Genomic DNA, 26,067 nt, shown 5'->3' on the forward strand with positions numbered 1-26,067 from the left:
GCAGCGCGTGGTTACAAAAATTCAGAAAGTGCACGACAGAGCGCCGCTACAACTTGCGGAGCCTTTGGAAACTTCCTGTCCGTTTCCAGATTGATTTTCAGATTGTATTGCTTGTTTTAAGGTTTTAAATGTGCTGGCTCCACCTTATCTATCAGAACTATCTATTGCACCTCGATACTCCAGTCGGAGCACCGGGGTCGACCAATCAGATGCTCCTGGATGTCCCCGGAACTAGACTGAGAAACAGAGGCGACCGAGCCTTTGCGGTGGCCGCCCCTAATCTCTGGAACATCTCACCTCTTCGTATTAAAACTGCTCAGACTGTAGAATCGTTGAAGTTTAGAATTGCTGAACTCACCTCTTCTTGCTGGCGTTTGATTCAGTTCATTTTCTGTTGTTACTCTTTCTCTGCTGTTATGTGCACATTATGGTTATTGTTTTTATTGTTGTTTGCTTTGTATTCATTTTATTTATGTACACGTTCAGCACTTTGGTCAACTGCGGTTGTTTTTAAATGTGCTATACAAATAAAGTTTAACTTGACTTGACTTGACTATGTGAAAGCCGTGATGACGTAATTTTCTGGCGCGCACACCTCGCTCCGGCAAATAAACTTTACTCTCCCCCAACAGAAACACTGCTCTTGAACTGCCTGAAACGCCTCGCTTGAAGTCCCGCCTTTTCTTCCGTAACGTGGTGATGTCGGCAAAGTAATAGGTATTGCATAATACCTGCCTAGTAGGCTAGTTTGGCACGCCCTCAAACAAAGCTAGCAGAGTCTGAAGAGTTTGGTTCGATTGACCAATCATAACAGAGTGGGCCAGCTGACCAATCAGAGCAGACTGGGCTTCTCGGGAGGGGCGGAGCTCAAACAGAGTGTTTCAGACAGAGGGTGAAAAGAGGCGCTGCAGCTCAGCCGGTATGAGAAAAACAAAGTGTTTCTTGAATATTAAAGCATGTAAATATGTTCAAGTAGAAACCCGAAATACAAGTATGCACCTGAAAATAAACCCTAATAGGTCCTCTTTAATTCATCCTCTGAAGAGAAGAAACAAAGTGGAGTTTAGGTGGTAGACGGAGAGAGAGACCAGGCGTCTCTATGTGTGATTGAGTGACAACAAAGAGACACTCATAAGAGAATAAATCCTTAGAAGTAGTTTAGATTTCAGGGTTTAAATATCATCTTTAGATTGACAGCCTTTTCTTCCGATCTTCTACAGTCAGCTCATTTCAGTGGCGCCTCATTCATCCTTCTGTTGTGCTACCTTCACAACCTGCCTTTATCTGGCTCGCTCCCTGGAGCCCCAGATACAATCGATGGGGCCCGAACAGCTCCCCGGGCAGTTAGCCTTGACGGCTGACGGCTGTGTGTGTGTGTCAGCAGAGACTCAGATGTGGGTACAGGTTTTGCTGACTGATGTGATTAAATAAACGGAAGAAAGAGATAGAGTGATGGAAAAGTGAAGCAAGATCTCTCAGCAACATTTCCCATAATGCTCAGTGACCCTTCAGTTCGTCCTCTCCGAGCGCGTTATAATATCCAGACGACACCAGCTTGATATCACCGTTTCATGGTGCGTGCTCTCTCTGCTTAAAGCAGCACTCAGGTCACCTCTAACCACATCAAAGACACTCATTAGGTGACAGAACACTAAAAACAAACTCCTAATTTGCTCACTTTTTGAATAAAGAAAGCTTCACGCTTCCCTCAGGAATAAAGCAACACGTCCATGAAAAACAAGTTGTCAGAAGTTCCTCCCTCTTGAGCCCGGAGACAAACACATTAATGAGACACATCTGTTTGGACCTTGTTTATCAGACTTTGACAAAACTTTGGGGTGAGATTTCCTTTGACAAACCGCCATTTCTCTTGCTTTTCCCAAACTACCTTTTGACCTCAAATCTTTAGCAGACAAAAGAGATGAGAATTCCTTTTTTCTTTGATGAACAGCAGCCTGCCTTAACCCACTTTAATTCAATTAATCCTCGCCTCCGAAAAGATCCCCTTGATTGATGCGTCATGCAGTACAGAAGCACTAGAAATGTTATAAGAACCAGCCTATTCTCATTCCTACAGGGCGTCAAATACCGAGGCTTTGTCACAGCCGTTAGATACCGACGCTTTGTTGATACTTGCGCAAGACACCGTGGCGTGGGCCTCCGTAGAAACAACGCGTTGTTGGTTGCAATATGTATAAACAAACTGACGGACGACGGGCAGGAAGAATCAGCGATGTTAGTCTTTACTTTGTACTGAATATTCACGATGGATGAATGGATGAAGTCATGGAGACAGCAAGTCGCTCCTCCATTTCTGAGCTCCATCTTACTACTACTTTATGCTTCACGTTTTGCATTAGCTCGTGCATTAGCCGCGGCCGCCATGACGGAACACGTTTGATATTTATGATTTGAGATCGGTGCGGCCAGGATGGACTTCTGAGCTGATCGGGGGATGTAAAACACACTCTTAACGTACCTCACACCACAGGAACATCTGGAAAGATCATCTTTAGAACCATCAAACACTCAGATTCCGACCGACCGACAAAGGAATTGGGCCCAAAGTCGGCTTAATTCTCGTGTAGTGTGTACCTGGCATTAGAAACCAGAGGGTTTTCCAGGTGAGGTGAAATCATCATGTACCTCTGAGGCGGGCTTTATGTCTTGGGAGGGAAACAACCACATCAGGCTTCTGGGATACTGACTGACCTTTTATGATGCAAGAAGTCACTTGTTCTCTTCATCTGATGGAGGCAGATCAGAGTTAACACCTCAAACATTTCAGATGACAGGCCACTTCTTTCCACTTCTTTTGAAGACCTTGCAGAGAATTAAGGCAATGACATCAACACACACAGTCAGACACATGTGCACACTCACCGCTCACCGCACACACCTCCACAGCTCCTGCTGTGACATTTGAAGGACGGGGGCCTGCAGGGAGAGCTGGTTTTGAGAGGTTAGATGAGGTGGAGGGCTGGCTGGCTGGCTGGCTGGCTGGCTGGCTGGCCGGTTGGTTGGGGGGGTGTGAGGTAAACAACACCTCGGAGTTCAGCGTGCATGCCTAATGTGCTCCTCTCTCGCACTGACGGCTCTGCCGGGCGAGGCTGCCGATGACAAGCTGTCTGGAGGAGAAGGCTCCAGCTCCTCCTGCAGCATCTCACTACCTCTCACACTGTCTGTTGGCGTTACAATGTCCAGCTGTCCACGTCAACTTCCTGTTATTGTGTCTGTGTCTTGTCCTGTCCCTGCTTTAGACTGTACTGACGCAACCTCTTTCCCCATCTCTCGTATCAGATACTTAGTAAGGAGAGACACTACAGGTTTTCATGCACTGGTGAATTGTGAGATTTTGTTCTATTTTGCTTCCATAACACGTCTTCTTTCAGACTAGTGGAAAGAAAACATCCAAAATACACATTTAGGTGTTTCATTTACTACTTTGTCTATTTGTCATAGCATCAGATAATGCCTCATTTATAGATTTAAACATACACTTTCAGAAAACTTGTAATATTAAAATAATAAACTGGGGAAGTTCCATGGTGATATCTATTTTTTTTTTTACCCCATTCACCTGTAGTGTCTTGCAAAATGTATGGGATTTTACAATACACATCTTTAAAGGCTGTTTCCTCTCATCCTGTGATCCACTTCAGCAGCGCTTACATCCACCAAACGTTCCAGTTTCATTCCTATCTACTGAATATTCTGGACGTTTTTACAGAGGGGTTTGTCTCATAGTCGGATTTATACAACATACAGTAGACCTAAAATCTAAGGCTGTCCTCGAGCAAAACATTTTTTATTCCACTAACACTCGTACGATTTTGTCGACAAATCTCTGAAACTGAGTTTCTTCACAAAGAATCACGCGAAAGCACCACTTTAAATCTGGTGTTTACCATTTCTTGGAAATAAGTCAGCATGAAAGCGCAAAAAAACAACTAATCGACTAAAGAAATCTTAGTCGACTAAGATTTCTTTAGTCGATTAGTTGACTAATGGACTAAGAGGAAGCAGCCTTACTAAAAACATGCCTGTTGACAGTATATATTCTGATTTATGGAGCGATAAAAAGAGATTCCCTCTGTAAAAAAGCTTTGACTCTAATAGGTCAACAACATAACATTTTGAACCTGGCTTTATCTCATGTTCACATTTCGGTTCTGGACATTTACGCAAATAAGCACAAATTTAATAATCTAAAGTCTCATTTTCATATTTAAACATTACATTTTCAGAAAACTTGTAAAACAATAAATAGTTTTCTTAATGAAAGTAATCAACTGGGCAAGTCTCATTGTGATATCTATTAGTTTACATTTTGTTACCCTATTCACCTGCAGTGTCTCCCCCTTAAAGGTGCTAAATTGGATATCCAGAGCATCAGCGAAGCAGCTGTTGCAGAAGCGTAGCGCCACCCTCCGGTTTCTCATCAGATAAGCACTGTTAACGCTACTAGCACCGTTACCTGCGAGCCTGTAGCTCGCCATCGCCATGTTGAGAGTGGTTGAGAGGAAACAGAAATGCTCCCGATCCCGTATTTAACACCTTTAATTTAAATAACAGGTATAAAGATGAAGACTGAACCCCAAAAATTTAATTTTTAAAAATAATGTTCACTATCATGTGAACAATGTGTTGGAAGAAGAACGTTTTTTGTGGCTCCGACTATTATTATTATTATTTTTCAGTGGTTTCATAGCAGCAGTCAAAAAACAGCGGGGCGTTCCCTTTAACTTTGTACAACTTTATGAAATGCATACTAACGATATAATCATGGTCACTGGCAGCAATGCACACATGCAGATCAAAATACAAAGATATGTACAAATGTGAATTGTACACTCTTAAGGTGTGTTCAGACTGAAGGCGGAGAGAATTTTAGAGGCGGCGTGATTGCATACGAATTCAGTGTAGAGTCGGACGAAAGGTTTGCTCGGGGGTGGCGTGAATTGAAGCAAAAAACGCGTCCGCACAAGTTGAAACTCTAGCAAAAAAAAAAACAAGTGTGCTTATCCCGAGCTATTGGACATACAGTCTGGAGGAAAAGAACAGATCGTGTAGCACACAGATACTGTACAAAGGCACACTGCTGCTCACACACACAGTCGGTGCATTGCTAATGCTAGGTAGTTACAGCTAACATCTGGACTGTGGCTGTTTGCGGCGTACAGACACTCCAGCAGTCCAAAATTTGTGCGAATAAAGCGAAGTGAAAAATCCGCTCGGCGCTCAGTCTGAGCACACCTTCACAGCTAGCTTTAAAATTTCACCAGTGGTTTTTACCCCCCCGACCTGAGTTCAACAACCTCTTTTGTTCATGTCGTCCAATCGCGGCCCGTCTCTCTCTTTACTGATTGGTCTCCGAGAGGGCAAAGGTGCTATCTGATTGGTTGTAAAGTTCAGACGAGTAGAAGCACAAAAAAATCAACAGACAGTAAAGGAATACCGTCGCGTTCTGAGGAGATAAAAATCACATTGACATCATTTACTCAGGGCATACACATAGAACATTTATTGCTGCGTAGTCAGGCTTCAACCTTTGATGCCATGTTCACTGACACAAGGATTTGTCTCAGAAAGATCGGAGGACATATCTTTGAAGCTAAAACAGCCCTTGGTTTGCTTCGCGTTTTCCCCTCTTCAACCCTTAATCTCCTCGCTGACAAAAACAGGACACTTCAGGAAAAGGCAAATCACTTCACCTGAAGTCATAAACACACACACTCACACACACTTACACACTCTCACACACTATCACTCATTAATACCCAACACCATGTGATAAAACATAGTCATCAAAGTGATTTTGCATGATAAAAAAAAGGTCAAACCCTCTCACATCACCTCATTCTTTTTGAGAAATGAAACAAGGTAATGATGAAAACACTGAGGATACAACAGTCTACTTCTGGAAATCAGGCTTAAAGATGAGCGTCTCCTTTTTTTGGATGGAGCGACAGAAGCCGAAATAAGCTTTGCATTAAAACATTTGTTCACCGTGTGTGTGTGAAAGGGTTGCTACAACATGTGTGTGGAGAGAAGATGAGTGCATCATGGTGTCAGTTCAAGAAAAAAAAAAAAAAGCATACTGTATTGCAATCCTAGAACCATGCTTAAGGAACACGAAATGTGTCCGTAATCGATATGTTATTGTGGTGTCAAATTAAAGCTTTCGTAGAGATGGTTTATGATATTCATGGTTAGCATAGGAGGCTAAAAAAAGAAAACAAAGTTCCCTGTGTGCAGCCAGGAATGATCCTTGTGTGCTGAGTGAATATGGCTGTTCTCATCTCGCCCATATTTGAAGAAAAAAAAAAGAAATCCACGAGGAAACCGGTGTTCCCAAAGAGAAAATGTGCTGGAGGGAACAAATCACTTCAGTGCACACAGAGTTTTGAAATTTTTTGCTTCGTTGTTTTCCCACACCTTAAAAAATGTTATAAAACTGGAAGCCACTGGCAGACAAAAAGGTCCTAGACAACAAGTTATACGGGGTTCAAATGAAACAGGGGACAAAGTAACGGCAACACTTGCACGTGCCTATTCTCTTTTTCTACAAAAATAGTGGAATAGAAATCACATGGTTATCACCCAACATTGACATCTTGATACACTTCTGTATATAGATAAAAAAAAAAAAAAAAATCTTGGTTAAATGCAATTCCATCATGCAGTCGAGGTCCCGCGCAACTCTCGCGTCCATTCGTCGCTAAATCCTTCAGCGTGGTGAGAGGAAGTGGAGTGTGCTTGAGGTCTCACTTTATTAAGTAGCTGTGAAGCATTTCTTTTTTTTTTTTGGCGCACACGTTATTGTTTCTTCTGATGAAGCTCCTTCCGAACCTCTCTTTCGTTTCCTCATGTTTGTGAGAGATAGAAAAGAACCAATTTCACGAGTCAGTCCATGCACGGTTATACCTCCGCAAGCCCTCAATTTCTTTTCATTTTTTCCGCTGCCACTCAAAGACTGAGTTGACCCAGGCACGGAGCTTCCATCAGTCAACACCTCCCGTCTCTACAGAGGTATGGTGAAGTGATGAGAACGATAGGAATTCATGCCTTGGATACCTGAGGCACACACACACACACTACGAGCACACACACACACTCTTGAACTCTCCTCCACCTTGCGTTTTTACTCTGAACTCAGCAGAAGGTCCAGCGCCAGAGTGAGTAGGACCTGTTGTTTCCGTCTGCCAGAACAGATGGACATTAGATCCGCTTTCTGCTTTCCCCGGGCCAAACAAATGACCTGCCTTCTCCTTTTCCCAGCCTTCCTTCCTAAACATATTTCCCGAGCCTCCTCCCACTTACTTGCTGCACTGCCATCCGAGACGTAAACCAATCAAAACGGTCTCTGTTGGCACGGATCGCGATTTCAGTTTCTATTTTTGCATTTTCAACCTCAGTGAACCCAAGCCGACACGGGGAAAAGGAGTAGAGCAACCGCAAGACTCTTTCTAGTGAGTTTAAGCTCTGTTGTCTCTGCTCCTGTCGACTCCCTGATATGAACGGGCATCCTGGTCTTCCAATGTGAGCGTGTCCTCCCCTACAGGTACCGCCCCAAAGAGGGTGTAAGGATCCATCTTCGGCCCCTTGGGCCTTAAATCTGCAGGATACTTCCTCAACCAAGACCGCTCCCGTAGGTAGCACAAAATAGGACATGGGCTTGTCATAAATGTATAGAAAGGGGTTGAGGGGGCAAGATGAGGGTTTGGTTTTGGAATACGGGACATCGTGTGTCATCAGGCCTCTCTCTCACTGATGGAAGCAGAGAGAGTGAGAGGGACAGCTATGGGTTTAGATCCAAGGAATGGAGAGACAAAGGAAGAGCGAACAGCAGGTTTCATCTGTTTTTCCGACAAGGCCCTACTGTTGTTTGGCTCGAGCTCTTCCCTTTGAACCCTTGCTCGCCGTCGCCCATTTCCCCTTCTCCTCTTCTTGTATCTACTAATACCCCCGTCCAGGGGTTGGCCAAGAAGCCTTGGGGGTCCATGAGCTCCAAGCCCAGAATCTCCCGTCGGCCCTCCCTGCCCCGCGACGACAGCAGCATCCCCCCTTGTTCCAGGCTGCCTGTGCTGTTGCACTTCTTCACCAGCCCTCCCGGGTACACCAGGGAGCTGGGCGACAGCAGCGATGTCAGCGACAAGCTGCTCAGCGTCTCCGATAAGTGTTCGCTGTTGCCCGCTTGGCTGGAGCCGCAGCCGCCGATCGACGATCCGATGCCGATGCCCAGGTCCTCGTCCGAAGGGTCGATGGAGTCGTCGCGGGTGTAGCCCGGGCTGGTGCTGCCTCGGCCGCTGCTCTGGCTCCGCTGGTGGCCCCGGGTGGCCTGGAGGGTGAGGGCCGAGGAGGGGCACGGCCTCGGTCTCAGGGTCTGGACCGGGGAGGAGATGGCGGTGCCGTCTTCGGGCAGCGGGAGCGGGCACACGAGTGGTAAGGGAGCTGCCGGCAAAGGCAACTCCAGGTTCTGTGGTGGAGAGACGCTGAAGCTCAGTCCCTCCTCCAGGGTGGTCTGGAGGCTGCCCTCAGAGCTGCCTGTAGCGAGGGACGAGTCACTGCGGGACGGGTACTGAGGACAGAAGGAAGGGAGACATGAATCCAACTCTTTATTTCATTGAGAAAGTAACATCTTTATATATATTCTATATATCTTATTGCATCTTAAATGTTGATTACAACCCAGTTTTAATAATAATAATATCATCATCTTCAGGCCGTTTGTCATCCAGATAATAAGCACAAAAATGAAACCTCAATAAAACTTCACAACTATCTTCGTCCACTATCTTTGTCCCCTCCCCCTACCTGTGAACAGAGCATCTTGCTGTGGGCTCCTGGGGAGCGGAGCGAAGCCCAGGAGTCTGGGGAGGTCAGCCGAAGGCCCCTGGACAACCGTAGGCTCCTGCTGCGGGGGGGTGCTGGGATGGCTGCTCCTGCAGGGTGGAAGAACTCTGCAGGCAGATGGAAGAGAGGAGAAATGCCACTGGCTCCTCCTCCTCCTCCTCCTCCTCCTCCTTTGTTTCTTTCCTTCTTGTTGCTGCTGCTGGAAACACCACCTTGAGGAAGGAATAAACTCTTTCCATTTCTATCCTGGTGCCAATTTATGTATTGTCTCCACTTTTCAACTTGTGAAAAGACACAAAAAGGCTTTGTTCTGGTGGGGCCGGTTGTTGCTTTGCAGGGCGGTGATTATAGAGCATCATCTGTTTCAGTTAAACTGACAGAGTTTAGGTATACGTTGATGTTTTAATGTATAGTAGGGCTACACAATTAATCAAATATTAATCACGATCACACTTTTGGCTTCCTACAATTAAATGAACATGACCGTCTGCGATACTGACGTTTAAAACAACGTTTAAAACGACGTTCTGCTCATAGAAAACTGCTTCATATCAAATCAAACTAAACTAACATTAGTTGTATAAATATTATCTATACAACCAATGTGTTTATGATTAAATTAAGAGCATAACATTGCTTATATAGCTCTTATTGGTGATCATGTTGCTCTCAAAGTGCACCAGATTGAAGCATTTAACTTTAAAATGTAGCTATCAAAGGGGGTAGGGTGAATATTCCTGTATTTTTTCATATTTCAATATATATATAGCAGAAAAAAACATTGCAATATCAGTTTTTTCCAACATTGATCAGCCCTAATTTGTACATTAACAGGGATGTGGGACAGCATAGAAGTGAAAACAGAGTTTATTTTAATGTGAAAGTGCAATAAAAATATGTTGTTGCTAAAATCAATGAATAATCGTGATCTCAATGTTGATCAAAATAATTGGGATTAACATTTTGGCCATAATCGTGCAGCCCTAATATGTAGAAAAATTGAGATCAACTGAATTAAAAAAGAAAACAACTGAATTACCACCTCAAGGTTTAATGCCGACCACCGGTCAAGTTGCAGTTTACGTTCATGTCTGTGCAAACTGTCATCACTTCATGATTTTATCCTGTCAGACATTTGTGTGAAAGTGTCATAATTAGCACATGAATTCTTGAGTTATGACCGATAACATGTTTTGTGAGGTCACAGTGACCTTTGACCATCAAATTCTGATCATTCGTTTCTGCCAAATTTGAAGAAATTTCCTCGAGGCGTTCCTGAGAAATCGCGTTTACAAGAATTGGACAGACGGATGGACAGACAACCCGAATAACTTAATGGCTGTCGCCGGCGCGGAGGCATAATTATGGTAATATCTCACGCCAGCTGTAGATTTACACAGATGTGATCCAAATCATTTCCGACAATTTCTTGCAGAGGTTCAAGTGCTCCTTGCACGCTCTCTTCCTCATTGTCGAGAGGTACATGTCTGGGACTTGTACAGTAGAAAGTCTCTCATTAAATCCTCTTTTTGTGAATAAAATTATGTATTCTTACATATTCATTTTGGAAAGTTGCTGCTCTTGTTTAAAAAAAAATATTTCTTGTCCATATTGTGTCTTTCATGTGCTACTGTCAGCAGCAAGAAAAGAAATCAGAATTTAACTTGTCTGCTGCAACAAAGACATTTTGAATCTATTAATTATGAATGCATTCCTTTGAGAATCAGCTTGGTGGTACAGTGAATATGTGGTGTTACTCACCAGGGCTACAGTGAGGTGAGCACATATGTGCTTGGTGTGTTTGCATCTCCATCTCCTGCATGGCGGCCTCCACCTCGATGGCGGCGTCGAGGGCCCGGCACGGCTGGCCCGACCCCCCTTGCACCTGGCTCTGCACCACCGTCTGACTCCCTCCACCTCCACCTCCACCTCCACCGGCCTCCTCCGAGCTGTGGGAGTCACTGCTGCACCTCCCCTGGAGGAGAACACATGACAAAGTCTTTTCCGGTAAATCACCGGGATAGATTAATGTGTGGATTTCTCCCAAGTTTAATTTAAAAAGAAGAAGATGAATTTGACAGGCGGGGACAGGTTCAAAATAAAAACAGGGATAAATTATGTGCTTGGGAAAAAAAAAGCTTCTAACCATTAACATAGTTTAAAATTAGCCCATTCTTCTTCTGCAAAGGGACAATTTAAGTTTAGGATTAGCATTATATTTAGTAAAGTGACAATTCCTGGACCGAGCTGATAGAAAATGAGTACAGGAAGGAAAGGAAGCGTCTCCTCAGGCATCCTGCAGATATCAAACACGGCCTCTGATTCACATCATCCCGCGGGCTTTTCATTTAAGTGCCAGTGAAGAGGTGAGGACTGATTATGAGCACCGAAGAGCCTGTTATTGTCATGTTAATGTTTATGTATTGTAACAATAAATGTTTGGTTATAAATGTGTCAGTGTGTGTGTGTGTGTGTGTGTGTGTGTGTGTGAGACGGCTGCAACAGCTGGAAGCGGGAAGCGGGAGGTAGATTAAGGCAGGAGTTCAGCTTTGTAAGCTCCTACCTCGTACATTTTAATTACCATCATGTAGGGACCGCACAATCATTCGTGCGTGTTCGTGCACACACGTGTGTGTGTGTGTGCGTGGGTACGATATTGTGCTTCCGCTAGTGTATTGTATCTCTGAGTCATTCAGTCCTTGAACAGCCCCATTTCAAACAGACAGCCACCCACACCCATACAAACCTCAAACAACCTTGGCACACATGCTTAATGCCACACACACACACACACACACACACACACACATTTTTATTTACCAAACAGTGTTTGACAAATGAAATCCCTAACCTTAGATCCGTCCTCACCTTCTGTGTCTCCGTCTCTCTCTAATGAGCGCTGGTTCACAGCCATGCTAGGCTTATCTGGCTATCCAGAACCAAGGAGCATTACCCCATTACAGTGGAGGATATCTGGGAAGGACGGATGATAAGGGATGGAGATAGAGGAGGCTAGAGGGAGGTGCAGAGAAGGTGTGCAATTACCAGAGGGGGTAACGCCGAGAAAGGAGAAGCATGAAAGATAAAGTCAGCAGAGGGAGGCGTGAGAGCCACCCAGGATAGCAGCGAGGGAGCGCCTAGTTTTATTCATGAGAGGAGTCTGTGGATTCTTCAAAGACAAGATAGTTACCTCTGATACACAGAGAGAAAGAGATAAAGGGGACCTAAGGTTTAGACCTGTAATTCACCAGAGAGTCTACAGCGTAGCCGTGGAATTAGTTTATAATGCTCGTTTGTTTTTCTGCTTCCTGGAATGAATATTAGAAACCATCAGTGAGCCGCTGCCGTTGTTTGTGCTCGTCCTCTTGGGGGGAGCGGAACAAAGTGCCCGTATACTGGACAAAATAGTGTGAATTCACGGTGCGATTGGTATCATACATCTTTTGTAAATTGCACATTATTATTACCACTGATCAAAGCTCCGATCCAACTTTCGTTACCGGTATAATCTGTGTGAAGACGGCTTTGCATTGTTAGAGCAGCAGGGGCGATTTTGGGATCAGAATGCTTCTCTAATGAGAATGTGACATGTGTACAGTCAAGAGTGTAGGTTTAATGTCAACGTCGGGGTGAACACATAAAGCGAGGGAGTCTTGGGATCCTCCCTCAGGAAATTTTGAGCATCAAAAAAATAATTTCCTGCATTCTGGTGAATGTTTTTCACCAATTTCTGCATCAAGTTATGGTGGAAATGTTTTTATGTCTTGAGGACCCCTTTGAAAAACACCACGCTAGTTTTCCCTCGCCAAAATTTAGCCCGACAGGCAAACATGACATGGTTGATAGTAGGCTTGCCGTGGCAGTCGGTGTTACCGGTGTTACACGGTGGTCGGGCACACACCGATTACATTACGTACCCACCGCCCCCATTGGCGTTTTGCTTTTTTTCTTATAGAAATAAAACCCATTTAGTTCATTTTGGCGTATCAGCGATGTGTTATCAATAGTCAGTAGATAGATAGATAGTCGTACGATGGACGCTACAAACTGAAAGTGAATGCATCTGCTACAAACGGAGTCTCAGCTCAGAGTAACAAGAGTCAGATCTCGATGTGAAAACGTGAATGTCCCTCTCTAGAGTCGTCTGGAGCAGAGCCAGTGTGTAGTGTGTATGAGGGAAGTGAGTTGTCAACGACGGGAGCGTGTAACGTTATCGACTCCGGCTCAAGCAGGAAAAGTATACAGAGTTTGGTTTGTCCGTTCTGAGCTACTGTAGAAACATGGAGATATGTAGATATAAACGTCTCATTCTAAGCTAACGAAAACACAACGATTCTTATTTTCAGGTGATTATACACTAATAAAAACATACTTATAAACATTATATTCCATTTCTGCTAATAAATTCCCCTAAAAGTTACACACTGGTCCTTTAAAGAGCCTCTTAAAGAATGCCCACCGGGGTCTCCGATAATCCCGTGGGTAACAGAGGGGTTGATAATTATCTTTTAGGGGTGCCGAGATGAAATGGAGGTGTGCTTGAGCACCCCTAAAAGGAGTCTAGGATTGCCAAAGCAGAGCAGGCATACTGCCATGCAAATCCTGAGTATCCCTGAAAGAAATGATGCCAGATCTACCCTGACAACCTTATTTTTCAAGGCTTTAAAGAGCTGCCTTTTTCCTTTTTTTCAGAAGTGTAGATCCTTATCTCCCCGCTTCCCGCCTCACTCGGCTCACACCCACCTTGCTCTCTTGTGCCAGCAGCTGGTAGGCGGTGTGTTCGTCCAGGCTGAGGTCATCTGGCAGGGCGGGGGACGAGGACTTGTCCGACAGTTGCTCCGACTTCAGCGACGCCTGCTCGATCTCTGCCAACCTGATCTGCTGCGAAAAACGCACCTCCGTTATTCATGTCTTAAAGCAGGAGGGAATAGGAACAGCAAACGTTTTAGACTTCCTGAGATTAACAGAGTATTGTCTCCTCAGTGCTAAATATAATGCATGATTTATTCTAGGGTTCACAACAACCATGACTGACCTCAGTATCTTACATCTTTGTGTACATAGATATCACATTTCTAAAGGATCAGCTACAACGCCGTCTCTCATGATACCCAGTGTTTATACAGTATCTCTAGCTACGCAGACAAGATAGGTAAAACCTCCGCCAAGTTTCGATATGCTTCACCAGATGTTGACAAGTCAAAGTGGCCAAAAAGCCGTGGCACCTGTCTGTAAAGAGAGCAGGGTGAGAGATTTCAAGAACAACAATTGCTTTGTCATCATTCATTGAACAAATATTTCCCAGAGCCCCAGAAACACGTGAAGAGAGAGAGAGAGGCGCTGAATGAGAGGCGAGCGGCCGATATCCAAGCAGTGCGTACACAGCGGGTGATGTATGTATATGTGTTTTTGGGTGTGCACCTGCAGTATCTTCATGTATGTCAGCGAGAGTAGGGACGTCACGATACCAGAAATGTAGTAGTCGATACCAACACCAGTGAAATTCCACGATACCTGATTCGATACTGTGTAGAAATGAGTACCATCACGTTTTCAGAATTTTGGCATCAACTTGGTAGTGAAATACCAGTTATCGTGACATCCTTAAGAGAGAGTGAAGAGATGCTCTTTGTTTTTTCTTACATCAGGAGGTGTAAGATGGTGTAGCTGCACCAGAACCTCATAATCCTGCTCCTGCAGCCAACTGTTTTCAACCGTCAATGAACATGTTGTTGCTGTGTGTATGGTAATGGTGTCTCATAGTCCTTGTCAGCAATTCTAAAGTCAACACTACCAAACACAGAATAATCAGGAAGTGACAACAATTACACCAACTGTTAGTACCTCTCCCTCCGTCTCATTTGTTCCGACATTAGCTCCGGCTAAGTTTGTTTCATCAGGTACCTCGGCCCATAATGGCTATTGAATTGGTTTGAAATTATCGTCGTACGAGCCTCCCCGAGAGCTGGAGCTTCTCGGCTGACGCTCTTCTCTCTCTCTACCCTTCCCTCTTTGCAGCGCTTGGTTGTGCACAATTTCAAAACAAACAGTGAGCTGGAGTTGAATTTCAGGGTTCTGGGGTCGCTATATATAAAAGACACGCTCGAGCAGTGTTTCTTTTAAAGAGACGGAGCGATAAAATAATAGCCAGAGAGAAGCATTAAAAAAGGTACTTAAAAAGGGCCCAGTGAAATCCAATGGAGTGAGGCCTGTTAGCGATAGATTAACACATACCTGTATGAGAAAGACAAAGAGGTTCATAGAGGAAGATTCACGGCCGATATGCAGCAGTAAATTACCGTTGCCCAAAGGAGGGAGAGAGAGGCGAGGTGAGATGAGGCAAAGCAGCAAAGCAGAAGCACGGTCGGCGATGCAACTTGTTAATTTAAAGGAGAACTTTCTTTCTGTTTTATCTCCGTATATCGGCCCTCCTTATGTGACAGTATCTGCTAATGTGCTCTGTGTCTCAGAGTTGGGTTGTAAATAGCTCCATAAAGGTCTCTGGGAGTCATCAGTTGGTACATTTATCAGCAGGTAATGGAAACTAAACAGCCTTTCTCTTCCTGTATTCTTGGCTGTGCCTCCGGGGACAATGAGAAAAGGCACAATGGCTACAGGAGGAGTTGCTACACAGTTGTTTCCAAAAGTGTCCATCGCAGCCTGAGAGCAAAAGAGGTAAAGCAATACTTTATTCAGCGCGGCGGGGAGGCGATGAGAGCAGAAGACTGAGCAAGAAAGTAAGCATGACTGATATCTCACGGCCACATCGCAGGACTCATGCTAGTGTGGACATGGGAAGCGTATGTTAAGCATAGGAGAAAAGCGCACCAGCAGCCAGTCAGGTGATCATTACCCACAACACACAGGAGCAAAGACAAGCACACCTCCTGCTCCTCCTTTTAGCTGACTACCACAGGCTGTTCCATACTACCACTAGTCACCGAAGACATGTTGAAATCCTACACATTTATGGTATGTTTGTGTCATAGTTGCATCAATTTACTAATTTTGATTTCCTATGAAATGCACAATACACAACATCTACAGATTAGAGGCCAGTCTCACAGGAAGGCGTATGAATAGCACAACATTACAAGGACATTCCGCGTGTCATCGGGACGCATTTTCGCAACAAAAGTACAGTAACGTCCGCAGTTCGGTTTACGTCATGGTTGGGCTTAAAATAAGGTCGTAAACTAAGTAAAATATGTACGGAAACAACGTAACATAAGTACGGAAAACACATCGCAAACGTCACTGACAAACACGTGACTACCATGACTTAAAAAACAAAAAAACACGGGACTCGAACACCGGCCTCCTGGTGAAGAGTGTTCGCTGGACTTCGTCCTTCCAACCCGCCATAAGTAGTCTTTCTCACTTTTTGTTCTCCGTCACCAGCTCTGAGCGTAGCATATTTACGTGGCTGCATTTACATTGCAGTCAGTACAGACTACATGGCGTACAAATGATACGCAAAATGCAAGAAAGGTGTTCTTATTGCGCGCTAAATACCTTGCGCATTATCGTGTCATTCATACGCCTTTTCGTGCTAACGGGCTGCAAAAAACACAGCTCCGCGTCGGGGTGCTGCATCGCCCTGAAGGGGCTTCTTTGACATCAATGACCCGCTAGCTGTACGTTATCCCGCTTATTACACGGCTACTTACTTAAGAAATCAATAATTTTACACAAAAACGGTCCGCCAGAGTCCAACATCAGAGCTGCGCCCATAGCAACGTTCTGCTACAAAGAAATAACAGACCGCAGAACGTCGTGATTGACCAATCAGAATCAAGTATCGCGTCTGAGCGGAGAAATAAGTTGCAGAATTATACCGTTTCTTGCAGACCGTTTGCATGGAAAGGTGTATGAATGACACGATAATGCACGCCTTTGTTGCTTTTGGCGTATCATTTGTACACCATCCTTGGCGTCAGGGTCCACCCCTCCGCTCCGTGTCGGGGTTTCCTCTCACAGCAACGACCGGCTCGCTGTACATTATCTCTTACGTATTACCATGCACCATGCATCCTTCAGTATCATCATGGGATATATTTTTGCCTGACCACAGGACCCGCTGATGTCCGTAGACGTTGTTTAGCCCTCGGCCTGTTTTCAGAACTTTACTTTCAAAGTAGCTTCCGCGTCTCTCTGATGCCACCTTTCAAGATGGCGCCCGTCCAAAAGCAGTGGAAGAGAAATGATGTTGATGCTTGAGCGAAGTGCCTGTTTATGCTAGTAACTGAATAAATGGCAGAGGCCTTCACTGCTCCACTGAACTGTTCCCTGCAGACTCAACTGTAGTCCTTATTAGGCAGCTACTTGATGAATATTTCCACTGTCACACACACACACACAAACACACACTGCACCCAGGTGTCCCGTTGTGCCTTCCTGTCCCCTGAAAACACAACGCTATTGTACATAACTCACAGTAGTGAAAGACTCATCTGTCTGGAAATGGCACACACCCACGCAAACTCTCTCTCACACACACACACAAACAATATGCAAGTGTGATGGTTAAAGAAGATGGGGAATTGAAGGAGAGCAGTACAGGATCAGATACAGTAAATCAGAAAGAGGGGTAGCCCAGAGGAGCAGCGGAGGGGCTGATGGGAAGAGGAAGCATGTAAAAGAGGGAGCAGAGATTGATGGTTTGACAGCATCTGCAGACAGGCAGAAAGCAGGACTGACAGGTGAGGAGGTGTAGAGCCCAGTTATTGCTTCTCCTGAGCTGACCCGCTGCACTTTGTCATTGTGATGGACAACACTGGCACAGGACAGTGTGATGCAGGATCTCCTGCGTACAAAATACCCCCAAAATACAAGCACAAGTAAAAGGGGGAGTGTTGGTGGCGTGCGTGCGTGGGTGCATGCATATCAGTAATGGTTGCATGTGCGTATATATGCATGCAACGGGCCTCATTAATTAACACTTCTGCACATATGGAAATCATCTGGCGTTTAATTAAGGGCTGAAATTCGCTGTCATACTGTAACATCATAGCACGCACAGTAGTTGTCACGCTTTATAAAGCACCAACTCTCCCCATTCACACTGCTCTGTGTGATGAATGAAGCCCTGTGTGTGTGTGTCCGTGGAAGCACGTGCAAATGCATGTTCATGTGTGTGTGTCTGCGGCAGATCTGCATGCACGTACAGTAATCATCATGGTTGTGTGTATGTGTGTGTGCATGAATGTGTGTGTCTTGTGTGTGTGAGTGTGTGTATTCAAGGTTTTACTATTCACTGGTTTTGCAAAGTAATAGTTTGGTATGGCAAGTTCTTGTAACAGTTTGATGCGAGCAGCACTGTTTAATGAAACCCCTACGTGCGTGCATGTGTGTGTCTATACTATATCTGTATATTTTTGGATGCATATGTTTGCTAAGGAAGGTAGGTGTCTTTCCATGTTATGTTTCTACCTTCTCAACTATTTGGTGCTTGCATCCAGTATGAATTTATTTCCATGTTTACAGAGCCTCTCAGAGCAACCAATCAGGCCTAACGAAGCCAAACTTCTTCTCAGAATGATCCCTATTTGGTCAGACTTTCATGCAAAGCAGTAAAAGCATTTTTATAAATCAAATTTGTAAATGTAACTTTTTTTTGTAATTGCTCCATGATACAAATCTGTGTCCACAAAAATCTGAAAGATTTACATCTATTTGATAACAAGAAACTGATTTGGGGTCCCTCACGTCCAAGGCTACATTAATGCATTTCAGAGCTTCAAAGCTGACCTGGTTCTTCCCCACCACTAAACATGATAATGAAACAAGACTTCTAAGACTGAATAATGTAGCCGCTGGTAAGATGTCCTGACTGAACACTGCATTTACTAAAACACTAAGGATACTCTGCAATCAGTTTAGATTTCGATCTGGCTTCTGTGTGGTCGACTGAACGATCTGCTCTCTCTCTTTCTCACTGAACGCAGCTGTCAAAGCCAAAGAGACGTAGCAACAGCGAGCGAGGACTGCAGATTCACCTGTGACTCTTCAAAGGGAAGTGGAAGGCCATTAAATGGGCGTTGTCAGTCGCTATAAGCACCATAGATGTGGGTCAGTAGGGGCCTACGGTGTTGTGAAAGCAACACGTTCTAACACGTAAAACTGAATGAAATGTTACGTTTTGAACACAAACAAAAAGGCTTCTTTAGGTTTAGGCAACAAAACTACAACTTTTTTAGGTTAAGGCGACAAAAATACAACTTCTTTAGGTTAAGGCAACAAAAATACAACTTCTTTAGATTTAGGTAACAAAACTACAACTTCTTTAGGTTTAGGCAACAAAACTACAATTTTTTTAAGTTTAGGCAACAAAACTAAAAAAAATTTAAGTTTAGGCAACAAAAATAAAACTTATTTAGGTTTAGGTAACAAAACTAAAACTTTAGGTATAGGCAACAAAAATACAACTTCTTTAGGTTTAGGCAACAAAACGGCAACTTCTTAAGGTTTAGGTAACAAAACTACAACTTCTGTAGGTTTAGGAAACAAAACTACAACTTCTTTAGATTTAGGTAACAAAACTACAACTTCTTTAGGTTTAGGCAACAAAACTTCTTAAGTTTAGGGAAAAACATTGTGTTTTGGCTTAAAATAACTACATTTAAAAAATGAAAGGGAAAGGCTTGTAACCACAGAGACAACTATATGTAGTTGGTTTCACACAGGATGTGAACCACAGTCTGCTGGATGTCAACCCGTCCCATCCGACCTCCAGCAGTAGGCCCCTACTGACCCACATCTATGGTGCTTATAGCGACTGATAACGCCTATTTAATGGCCTGATAACAGTCTAATCGGCTGTGAATTGTCACTAGATCTGTTGCTAGGCAGCATTGCTAAAGGGGTCATAAAAGTCTAGCAACATGGTTGCTAAAATGGCAACACTGGTGGTTTCTTTATAAATAGGTTTCATATTCTGAGGTGGGAGTATTTTTTAATACTAGTGGAATATTCTGTGTGACTAATAGGAGTGATTCTGACATGTTTGATAAATATGGGCCTCCAGGTTGATCCAGTGAAGCTCAGTGGGTAGAGAGTGTGAGTGTGTGCGTGTATGAGTGTGTGTGTGTGTGTGTGTGTGTGTGTGTGTGTGTGTGTGTGTATATATGTGTGTATTCATGGTGGTACCTCTTGTGGGTGGCTCTTGCAATCTCTGCAGATTGGTGTAGGAGAGGAATAGTGGTGGAAGACAGAACCAGAGAGGTTGTCGATCATCAGCATCTCCCCCTCCAACGTGTCCTTGATCAGAAGAGACACGCTGTCCAGCCATTGGCTCTCCTGGAACACATACACACGCACGCAGACATACACACACACACACGGACACACACACACGGGACGCAGGCCGGCAGACCAGTATTGCACGCAGGTGCAGACATGTGCACATGCGGACATGCGAGGACAAAGAACACGCAGGGAAATGCATACACCATCGTAAGGGTTATAAGTTAGTGAGCACACGCAGGTATGCTTTTACACTTTAATGTACTCACACACAGTCACACGTGTACATATTCACCCACACACACACACACATGTAGATTTCTAAAATTCCTCCACAAAAGTTAAAAAGATCTCAAACACGTTCTCAGTGTCGGAGATCATGCACAGATAAACCAGAACGAATCCCCGTCTCATGCTGCGTTGGCCTTTAGGGCTAAACACTGTTCGCTTTTGGAAAAAAGCTCCTGGATAATACGACTCCACACCCTCATTAGCCAAGTAACACATCATTTTACTATCAAAGCCTTGAGCAACTGAGAGCGCTGCTGATGATATATCACCTCAATTAGGCTGTTCAATACCTTGTTGAAACAATTTAAGATTTAAGCATCTGCTTTGTGCTCTGGGTATTATTAGGTTTAAAGCAATTTAGACTGAATCAGTCGGGGCTTTTTTTTCTGCGACTTAAATGATCCTTCCTTGCTTGAATCTCGTCTGCCAGATTGGTTTTTCCCAGAAACCAATCTGGCAAGAAAAAAAGGCAACTACTGACAGAAAAGAAAGGGAAACTACTTTAAAAAAAAAAAATGATTCCTGTGTTTCTTGGCAGGGCACTGCATTTCACAATGAATTAGACGCATTGTGCCTGCATGGAGCGCATTCATAACAAGCCAGAATAACTGTATTACATCAGCAGATGCATCCCAAAAGATAACTGTGAAACAAGGTCACTCCTCTTCAATCCCCACACAAGCCTATTTTTCAACAACACATTTTTCTACGACGCAGCTTATCGGGACTATACTTAGATACCTTATGCAAACACACAGTTCTGACTCAAAGCTGTTATATCGCAATCACTCGCGGCTCATGGTTTGAAAAATGAGGGGGCTACGAATTCAAGAGGTTACTGTACTCTCCCAGCGTTATAAATATAGCTAAATCACGCTGGTTTATGAAACCGTGTTGCAGTGAAACATTCTGGCACGAAGACAACCCCGGCAGTCAGGCTGACTCTGCCATATCCAGCTCTTTTAATACACGTATGTATAAAAAAAAACACTCACACAGACAGTCCCAAGATTCTGTGTAGGTGGAGAGCTTGATAGAAAAGATAATGTTTGATTGACTGCGCTGGCCTACTGTATGTGCTGGCCTCCATTAATAACTGTATTAGTGGACAACAATAGGGCCGGTCTTCAGGGAATGGAAGTTGAGAGAGAGGAGGAGAGAGCTGAAATTAATTACTGCGTCTATCTGACTGTCACCGGCTCAGCTATTATCTCTCCTCTCTTATTCCCTTACTCTTTCTGTGTGTGTGTGTGTCGACGTCCTACGGTGTCGCCTCTAGTCCCCGTGCAATATATTACCAGCGTTTCACCATCGAAGGAGTCGAAAATGACTTTTTCAGTGCGGCACGTTACAGAATATACTAGTTGTAGCTGCGATCTTTCTCGAGCTCTTGAAGCCTCCATGTATCACAGAGACTCGTCCGATATATCAGCGCTCTTTGAGCATCAATTTTACGAGGCGACTAAAAAGCAATTTGATTTCATAAAACCAATATGTCTGCTTCTAAATATAGTGTCCCGAGGGGAAAATATTAGTTTTTCAGCTACTAATGTTATGACAATATGTGGAGATTCACAAAAAATGTAAAGCAAGTTTGAGCCTTTTTTAGTTGCACACACACACACACACACACACACACACAAACACACACACACACATTCCAACCCCAGGACCTGTGGTCTGAATAAATTGCATCGGTCTGCCAGATCCCTTATTGCATCACTTGAGAGACAGAGAGAGAGGGAGATAGAGCGATAGAGAGAGAGAGAGAGAGAGAGAGAGGGGGAGGATGCTGCCAGTGTGTTCTCTCTGCTCCGCATTAAGTTCCTTTGTCATGCTGAGCTAAAAATGACTCCGAGCTGCCAACTTTAGCCCTACTGAAGGTGAGTCTCTCCACGGCAGCCGATGAGTCATCTTTACGTGTGTTTCTGCGCGGGTATATCTCAGACTATCATTAGCGATTTCATAATAGAAACGACGGACTCTCATTCACAGACGTGAAATTATCGTTTCAAGTATGTAACCTGTGCACTAGCGTCTGCTAACTCACACAGTCTCAATGCGAGCACTAAATGATAAAAGCTTAGTTGAGAAAGCGATTAGCCGACTACAGTGAAACACAAAACTTTGATAGAGTACAATGGAAGTATACAGCCTATCCTTGACTTTCATCTGCCTAATATCACTTAAGTAGTTTGGTTTCATTTCTGAAAATGCCTTTAATTCCAGCCCGATGTTTTCACATTCATATTAATTGATATAATTGCACAACGTTGCAGCTTTTAGTGCGTCTCCTTTTATCTGCCTTTTCCTTTTTATTCCCTCTCTTTGTGTAAATGCGTAACCTTCCATGCCCTCCCTTCCTTCTCACAAAAATGTGTAAAAATGAACAAACAAATTACACAAAGAGAGATTGGTAAAATGACTGAGTGTAATCACGCAACGGTGCCGTCACTCAGTTTCACAATAAGAAACGGAGCCATGACTCTCTTCTCTGTCAGCGCCATTCAAACGCTACGCAGAAATTACTGCCATATTGTTAACCTCTTTTGTATTCTTCCAGTTTTGTGAATCAGATGTGTAATTTTCTCTGCATGAACTAATAACGCATTGATACTGCGCAAAGAAGAAGCAAACTGACAGGCAGTCAGAGAAACAGAACAGAATAATCAAAAGTAGGGATGTCTCCGTTACGGTTTTCTGCCCCAGATACTGATCTAAATTGTTTATTAACCAGCATCTGCTGATACTGCGTCTGATCAAAATACAGATTTATCTAAATAATACAGCTGCAAAGTGCACACTGGGCCGACATTAAGGTCACATTTTCTATAATTTTCTACTTTATAGTCCATATTCTTTCTAGTGTTTTGGTTTTGTGCAATGTTCCGTTAATGGTTTGTTTTTTTTAAGATTGTTTTTTGGGGCTTTTTGCATTTAAATGACAGAGATTGTTTTGAAAGGGGGATGACATTCAGCAAAGGGCCACGGTCCACGCGCACGCTCGGTAAGGACTGTGCCTCGGTACATGGGGCGCCCACTCTACCAGGGGCGCTACCGGGACTTTGTAAGGAACTAAAAGTTCCGGTACTTTCAGAAAGCACTACCCCCCGACCAGGGCTTTTTAGGGAGGTAAAAAGACCCCGGAAAATGTCCTCGGAACTTAATTTAGACCCTGATCCCTGCGGTCAAAACACTATGAGTTCCTCAAAAGGTTCCTAGTTCTGGGGGCAAGTTCCTGCGGTGGAAATGGGGCTAGAGTGGACAATGCAGGAAGGCTGTGATAATATTTAGGCAACTTCTCTTTATCCCAATTGCAAACAAAATAAAGGCATCCTGCATGTGGAAAATGAAGCTAAAACAGTCGCACGGCATTAATGTATTTGTTAAATTTTTTAGCCCAAAGCAACTTCAATACCTTGCTGGCACTGACCGTAACTTTAGCAGAAACTGCTGGCTACTATTGATGTCACTTGCTTACAATGCACTACACTATGCAATGGTCCCACTGTTTTAAAGGACCACAGTGAAGTGTTACAGCTGAGCTACAGCTGGCGTACATCTGGCATATACTGCAATAAAAAAATATACATATATCAGAAATGCATCCAAATCAATGAGGATCTGATTTTTGTATGGCCGAAACTGATCCTTCATAAAAGAGCCTTGATAGTCCTGATCCTGCAGATCAGCTCCAGACATCCCTACTGTCAGACACACACTCACATGCACACTGTCAGGAAACAAACAGAAGAATACTCGCTCTGTTTCACACACACTCACTTGTGCTGGTGAGTACAGGGTCCGGCTGGAGTCACGGAAGCTGTACGCTCCCGAGTGCGCACTGCCCGCTGAATGTCGCATCTTCCTGACTCTGTCTCCCCTCCCCTCTCCACTCGCACATCCTCTGTCCTTCCCCCCCGCCGTGCCTCCGGGTCCGGCGGCGATCAGTCCTTTCTCCACCTTCCCACCCCCGCAGCTGGGGGCGCCCATGCAACAGAGGGTGCCCTGGGCCAGCTCCAGCTCAATTTCCGCATCCATCTCCGCCTCCTCTTGGGCCTCCTTGTTGGAGTCGTCCAGGTGCTTCATCAGCACGGCCACCACCACATTGATGAGCACGAACTGGGCGGTGAGCACGAAGGAGACAAAGTACATGGGCGAGATGAACTGAAGGCTAGGGTTGCAGGCGTACTCCACGTTAGTGCCGTGATCCGGTGGGCACTCCCGCAATGTGTCCTGGTGTCACAGAGGATGAGGATGAGGAGAAAGGTGAGGGCAGGGTTGGTTAGGAGCAGAGGAAGAAGGGGACGGTCCAAAACACAAAACAGATAAGTCATCCGGAATGCACCTTTTTTTGGATAAAGCTTTGTGAAGATACAGGAAGTGGACAAAATTACAGGATCACCTTATGAAAGTAAATACATCAGCACTGTTTACATTTAACACTGCAACAACATAGTTTTACTTTTGTACGGCACTTTTTAGGCGGACGTTTTACTGGCGTCCCGTAGTCGTTCTCAGTCCAAAATGGCGGAAGCGTAGCTTTGCTGCTGGGTGCTGATGTTGCAATGGAACGAACAATTGACCTTCACTTCTTGGCAATATACGTTCTTTGTAGCTAATGGTGCAAATAAACCCCCAAGGAAGAACGCCGGTCGTTGATGACAATTTTTCTGTTGTGGCCAAACGGCGGTACTACAACTTCCGTGTCCGTCACGTGATGCCATTGGACACAAAAATACTTTTTCCCATAGACTTACATTGGGAAAGAGACGTCTGTAACTCAGCTACCACGCTTGCTCCATGGGCCCAGTGGATACGGAAGATTGCCGGATGATCCGGGTACTTTTCCACTCGGAGGTAGAGCCATTTTGGCTTCATGCACCAGTGAGCAACTTTCATAGGAATGAACGGGGCCCCTCCTCCAATGCCGTATGAGAGCAGTGCAGAGCGGCGGCCGTGAGCATGCCAGTGGGGTACGCTCACATGCACGAACATGCACTAAAAAGTCACGCACAGCTGACCCGGCGATGTAAACAAAGCACTGAGGGAGAGTGACTTCAATCTCTGCTCAGGTAGACATTACTCCTCTATACCTTTACATTATAAATAGTTGTTTGCTGCTATATTAATGCTATGGATATTGAATTTAGCACCTTTGAGAAACAATAAAAAGAATCATTATTTCCACTACTGACGGCAGCAGAAATGTAGAGAAGACGAGTCAAGATCTAAATGTCATCTTATGCTGTGAGCTCAGCCGCAACACTGCCGCTGCCGAATCAAAATTGGTGTTCCCATTAAAAATATGAAGTACATTTTTAGGTAATGGAAATGCTTCTAGCTCTTGTTAACAAGGCTCTTTGTATTCATGACAACTTGTATAATCATCATACACTTAATTGTTTTGCCTCCATGCAAAACAACAGGAGGCTTTTTTTCTTCCCTCCCTCTATTATTCTCGTGGTTTTCCACTCTGGTTAACACGGCGCTCAGCGGAGCTCAGTCAGAGCAGAACCAAAGTGACAAGTGTTTTCAGGAGGAAGTACACATCTCTCACCCGGGCTGTGACCACACATAACAATGTTAGCCCCTCTGAGCTGAAGCTGGTGTTTTCTATCTAATTTGGCGTGGCGTTTACACACTGCATTGCTCCTTCACATCATTTCTGCACAC

At 44.4% G+C, this 26,067-nt stretch overlaps 1 protein-coding gene across 1 annotated transcript in view; it reads right to left on the bottom strand.

Annotated features, from left to right (window-relative positions):
• Positions 1-4,740: 4,740 nt before the first annotated feature.
• The window catches only part of LOC141781563 (voltage-dependent T-type calcium channel subunit alpha-1I-like), a 102,817-nt gene continuing 81,490 nt past the window's right edge, over positions 4,741-26,067 (bottom strand). The window contains exons 31-36 of the mRNA XM_074657378.1: positions 24,175-24,627; positions 20,005-20,154; positions 13,600-13,737; positions 10,618-10,831; positions 8,818-9,068; positions 4,741-8,581 (exon numbers count right to left, since the gene is read on the bottom strand). Coding sequence (XP_074513479.1) covers positions 7,856-8,581; positions 8,818-9,068; positions 10,618-10,831; positions 13,600-13,737; positions 20,005-20,154; positions 24,175-24,627 — 1,932 coding nt within the window. The 3' untranslated portion in view covers positions 4,741-7,855. The remainder of the gene's footprint in view (positions 8,582-8,817; positions 9,069-10,617; positions 10,832-13,599; positions 13,738-20,004; positions 20,155-24,174; positions 24,628-26,067) is intronic.

The sequence above is a fragment of the Sebastes fasciatus genome, chromosome 13, assembly GCF_043250625.1.
Source record: "Sebastes fasciatus isolate fSebFas1 chromosome 13, fSebFas1.pri, whole genome shotgun sequence".
NCBI classification, from domain to species: domain Eukaryota; kingdom Metazoa; phylum Chordata; class Actinopteri; order Perciformes; family Sebastidae; genus Sebastes; species Sebastes fasciatus.